We start from the raw sequence: 5724 nt of genomic DNA, 5'->3' as shown, positions 1-5724 counted from the left end.
TTGTAAGAATATCTATTTCATCGGAGAAATCATTTTTTTTTTTTTTAGTATCTATTCATTGCTGAATATTCCAGTATATTTCCTTCAAAATAGAAAAGAAATTAAACACTCAATCAAGAGAATATTGTTACGCAAATATTAGCATGCTAAAATGTTAATCGGTTGATTTGTTGGTGTGTGCGTGAGTATTGTGAAAAAGCAAACTCGAAATTACTTGTTATTTGTACTTATACTTAATTAACACGGATGAACATGGCGCGCTTTCTTCTTTTTTTTTTTGTTCAGTGCGAGGAAGTTTCTCATGACCTTTCTTTCCACATGTGTGTGTGTGTGTTTTTTTATTGAAAATCTGTAAGCATGGGCATGCGTAAGTATTCTGTTCAATAGAAGTTTAAGAAGAACACAGCTTACAGCTCAAAGGCTGAAAGAGAAACTACTTCTCTTAATCTCTGTCTAATTTGAGTACAGGTTTTACTCAGGTTTTTTTTTTTGTTCATTAGTTTATGGCTGTATTTAATCGTTCTTGATTTTTTATCGTAAGTTGTATGGTGAATGGTGGTCTTACAAAGATTTGGAAGTACAGCAAAAGAGGGCTTGCACTGTATTGGGATTATCAATAAGCAACATTACAAAACCTGTGAAAAGAATACGATGAAATGCGGGAAAGGTGAATTTCATTTCCCGTGTTTAGCGTCTACCCAAGTAAGCAACATATTTTACATTATTCTCGAACTTTTAAGGGATTGGAAGGGGAGAGGAAGGTGCATGATTTGAGAAGTTAGCGGCCGTCAACCGCTACGTTTTCACTACTTAGAATTTTACTCATTTTCTTAAATTTCTTTTTGCTGTTAATCTATGCCGAAACAATTACCACAGTCCATCTATATTTGCTGATTATTACTATTAAGTAAATCTATTCAGTTCTTATCCGTTTGTTATCCCTTTGTTTTGAGCAAATTTTATGTCTTTTTCCACTGTTTGTGTTATTATGTACATCAAGGGAAAGGGATGGGCATGATGGGGTTCGCGATAGTTCATCATATCTACAGATGATGTGAAACTTGAAGAGAGAAACTGTAAGGGCATCGCCCCTTGAGGGCACTGTCATAATTTGTAGTGACGTTAGCTTCTGGTTCTCGCTTAATCTCTGAAATAGTGCGCCCTTTCCGTGAAAACGTGAAAAGACGTGGAATACATGTACTCATTGTGAACGCCAGTGATGAAACTCGACAGCTGAAACAAACAATTGTATATAATGAGACAAAGGTAATTTTGTTCTATATAGTTATGTATTCTATTACAGCGATCTTTAGATCTGCGACGCGAACGCTATTAGGCAAAAAGCGTTGTTCTTTACAATGCGCGAGTGAGCTGTTTCCATTGTTCAAGCCGGGAAGTGGCATCGTCCTAGCGTTGAGTAAGCCCGCTGATAGGCGACGCAGGCGACGTTTCCGGATAAGGAGGTACGTACCAGCGTACTTGCAAATGATACTAATACATGTTGTAATGACATTAACATAATGGAGCGTCCACTTGCAGTCGAATATACACAGGTGCACTTTACTGGTGTTCTATTCGAATACATACACAATGTTTTCCGTCTAAGGACCACTGCAATAAGACCAAACCTACAAAGAAAACACACAGTTGCACTTCACTATTTAAAGATATGCGTATACAGCATTCCACCAAAAACCAGACAGCAACATCGTCGTATAATGCAGCATTGCACGGCAAAAGACTCAGCAAAAACCTTGCGATACTATATACAGTGAATACCGGGGCACCTATTTCTACTCATCTTTGAACGCCAAATCAACACAATTATACGATTCAAGATAAAGTGACACAGATGCCGGTTACAATCAACACATTTATTTCTATGCTTGCCTACTCTTTTTTTTTTTTTTAAGACAGGTTTCCATTCGATCCCGTTTTATGGCTATAATTGCTGAAATTAAATTCCTTTGTCGTGTTTTTCCTTTCTCGACTTCTTTCTGCAGGCTTGCAGCTTAACAGACATGCATACACATGGGTATGAACTTTGCAATCACATAACACCACTGTAAACATGCATGGAATGGGAACATGTGTGCATAAGAACCAACAAGAGTACGAAAATCGTGTTCATCTCGGTATGATTGGATAAAACTTAAGATCTTGACACGAATCCTTCGTTTTTAGACTTCTGTTTATTTGGCATTGTTCCATGCCGTGCCTAAAAAGTTTACAAATGATGACGTTGCAGTGATAATTCAAGAATAAATACTGGGTGAAATTTGAAAGTATGCAAAAGATCAATTAGCACACCTGACTGCCTGATCGTTTCATCACATTTTAGTGCCTCCTTGAAAATGACACACGACAATAGATTACGGTAGTTTTCTTTACATTAATTTTATCCTTTTGTGTGGCTGGTATGTTTTTTTTTTTCCTGTAGATCATTTTGATATTACGAATATCATTAACGTATGATTGGGCTCCGATCGGGTTTATAATACAATGGCAAGGATTACTGGACGGTTGTCACCTAAATGGTTGAATGAACATGCATTATTTTCTTCACCACCCCCCCCCCCCCGAGCAAACACACAAACAAACACACAAACAGACAACCAACGTGAACGATAAGCTGAGAAGGCTACGTAATATGTAGATAATAAATATGAAAACCTTGATCGCTTTATTCTCTCCCTCTCCCTCTCTAACCTTCATATCGTTCAGGTTTTACAAGACAAAACGCTAAGAAATACAAACGGTAGTGATTATAATGAAGTATGCAATGACTTTTAGACTATTCTTTTGATCACATGCAAAATATTCCAAACTCCTCTTAAGATCTGACTGTAATAAACAGTTTCGAGGAAAAAGCCCCTATCGTTGGGAGGGTTTCATACACTGCTTTTTTTCTATCTCCTCGAGGACTTTTGACAACGATTATCCCCCAGTTATCAAAAATAATGGCATCCAATCCTTTCTTACAAAATCATGAACTTATTTTCGTTGTCATAATCATGTGTGACTTTGCATAACCGTCTACACCGTATTCTTTCTCACACAACTGTTCTATTTTCAGTGTTGTTACTGCAGCCACAACAATCGGTAAAATTTCACAAAGAAGGCATCTAATATTCAATGGATATTCATCGTATATAGTGTGATTGGACACATCCTTGGTGAGGTCACTGTGTTTCACCGCTATCTAAGTTAACCAGAGGTATAATGATACTTCCCGATCCCCCCCTTCTAACAAGGTACAACACATCTAAACATATGATGTGTTGACGCACTATACGTCACATAAAGTCCCATTTCCTAGCACTGAAGTCTCTGCAGGTATAACTAGTTGCCTGCCTTGTTGTGACATACAGCTCAAAGTCACTTACAGCTTGGTTGAATCGTTTGAACAGGCAGAAATACGATCATGTCTAGTCGGCGACGACTTTCGCAAAACGGTGGAGCGACCACGGAAGGTCGTACCGACGGACAGCAGCGATGTCCGTTGTTGGGCAGTGAAACCCTCCATCCCTTTCCATCTTTCCCTGTGCCAGCAAAAACAGTCTTTGAAAAGATGTTCCCTAAACTTCGTACTGAGCACATAGAGTGCCACGGGGTTGAGACAGCTGAGGAAATAGACTGGAAAATCTTTCCAGCGAAATAAGGGTAGCAGCGCCGCAGAGTTTTTCATGAAACTCTCGAAAAAGAAGTCAAACCATAGGTCAAACACGTAGAAAGGAAGCCATGCCACAGCAAACATGATCGAAAGAACGATAATGACGACAGCTAGTTTAAGGCGGGACCTCACTCGGTGGCTTTGCTGGTGGCCGCGGCAAGCATTCTCCGTGGTACTAGTCATCGGTTCCCGGATGCTTTTCACGAGAGAATAAGCGGTAAGTGCGTGAGCAATTACGATGATGACAAGAGGCAATATGAACGCGCAACTGACGCGAAACAATTTGTAGATATTGGATGACGTTGTTCCGTAATTCATGGCCATACATACAGGTTTTTGGTTCCCAAATATTTTTACCTCTGCCAATCCCAAAAGGGGCGCTCCGACCACAAATGACGCTATCCATATCGCGATCACAGACAGGCACGTTCCACTCACTGGACACCTGGCGCAGAGTCCGTTTTCACGGGTAGCCCACGGCCGAGCTATGGCCAAGTAGCGCTCGATGGCCAGGGCCATCAGGGAGAATACTGTGATGCAGCCACTGGACGACATCATGCAATGGGTGAGTTTGCACCAGGATGTACCGAAAAGCCATTCTTTCATATCACGTTTGTGATAGTCCAGCATGAATGGGAGGTTTACAGTGAGGCAGATTAAATCCCCGATAGCCAAGTTGAGGACCATCTTATTAGGGGTAGAGCGGAGTCTCCTATTTTTTGCCAGGATGTAGATGATGGAACCATTTGCAAGGACGCCAAATATGAGAACGATGATCAGGGTGGATATTGGCGCCCAAGGTATTACAAATTCGTCTTCATCGAGGGGTGACGAAGTTACGTAAGCACTCTCATTTTCGTTGTTCTCCTCCATTTCTCAAAAACAGGTGATAACAAACGCGATTTGATCTGTGTAACAATATTTACTATTTCGAAGCTTTAAAGAAAGGTGAAAAATAATGGGCGTATGCAGATTTAAACAGAAAAGAAAAATGATATTCAAGGCATCTGGTTATCGGTCCTCCCTATCGACAAGTTCGTGCAGTCTCACTGTCGATGTTCCTTGGTGAGTGTTTCTGGTAGTGTACTCTGCCCTTGCGCCCCGACGTTCAGAAGAAATGTTGGTGATCTATGTATCCATGGTATCCAAGAGCCCAGCTTTCCTATACTGCCTCGCGTTGTAAACAATGTCTGTCTTCCTTGGTCACGAACATGATACCTGCATTAAACCATAAACAAACAAACAAACAAACAGATCAACTAAGATGTTTGAGATGGGTGATGATGAGTGTACGGGTATCAATCATGTCGTGAACCCCCCCCCCCCCCATTTGAAATTCCAAGTCCAAAGCCCATAGTCCAAAGCTGTTGACCTTTGACCATCTCAGACTTCACCCATATTCGAACTCGGTATCTTTAGATTATGGACCTGTGGTGTGAGTGCAGTGAGTATAGCTCTTTCTAGTGAAAAGTTATTGAGAGTACATCAGAATACTGTGAGTATAAACAGTTCTTATTGTGGAAGGATCACTGACATTTGACCTTTGACCATGTGAGCATTCACCAGTATTCGAACTTGACCGGCATTTTTAGGTCATGTATCTGTGGTGAGGGTTTAGTGGTCATAGATCAAAGCTGTTGAAAGTTATTGAGAATACACCAAATTGTTGACGACTATCGACGATGACGGAAAAGTGACACCTATGTCTTGCTTCTGATATGCATGGCGAGACAAAAAGTGGTGGCGCAACATCTATTTCTGGTGGCCCCAAAGGCCACCGCTAATGTCGAGCCTTTAATATGGAGATGAAAAACGGCTGTTCCTACAAAGGATATGAATATAAATTTATAAGTAAAGTTTCTCCCGAGCCTCGCCTCTGATGTTATCGGTTGAAGTGCACTTGGGAAACATGCACGACTACGACATGAGGGAGAAATAAACGATCATCATAATTAGGCAGGTCATCTGTAAGGTTAGAACGAGATATATACATGAATTTGACTCGTACGATTACTGTGAAGCTGGCTTTTACTCCCTGCCATCTCAAAATT

At 40.6% G+C, this 5724-nt stretch overlaps 1 protein-coding gene across 1 annotated transcript; it reads right to left on the bottom strand.

Annotated features, from left to right (window-relative positions):
- Nucleotides 1–3382: 3382 nt before the first annotated feature.
- Nucleotides 3383–4546, bottom strand: LOC140235380 (neuropeptide CCHamide-1 receptor-like). The gene has a single exon (XM_072315407.1). The coding sequence runs from the start codon at nucleotides 4544–4546 to the stop codon at nucleotides 3383–3385; it is 1164 nt and encodes a 387-aa protein (XP_072171508.1).
- Nucleotides 4547–5724: the final 1178 nt, after the last annotated feature.

This window comes from Diadema setosum, chromosome 11, assembly GCF_964275005.1.
Source record: "Diadema setosum chromosome 11, eeDiaSeto1, whole genome shotgun sequence".
Classification (NCBI taxonomy): domain Eukaryota; kingdom Metazoa; phylum Echinodermata; class Echinoidea; order Diadematoida; family Diadematidae; genus Diadema; species Diadema setosum.
The sequence above is the reverse complement of the archived record's forward strand: the minus strand, read 5'-3'. Positions and strand labels throughout refer to the sequence as shown.

What these genes read in the sequence shown, in the direction of transcription:
- LOC140235380 (XM_072315407.1), bottom strand. Translation starts at nt 4,546, where the DNA reads ATGGAGGAGAACAACGAAAATGAGAGTGCTTACGTAACTTCGTCACCC.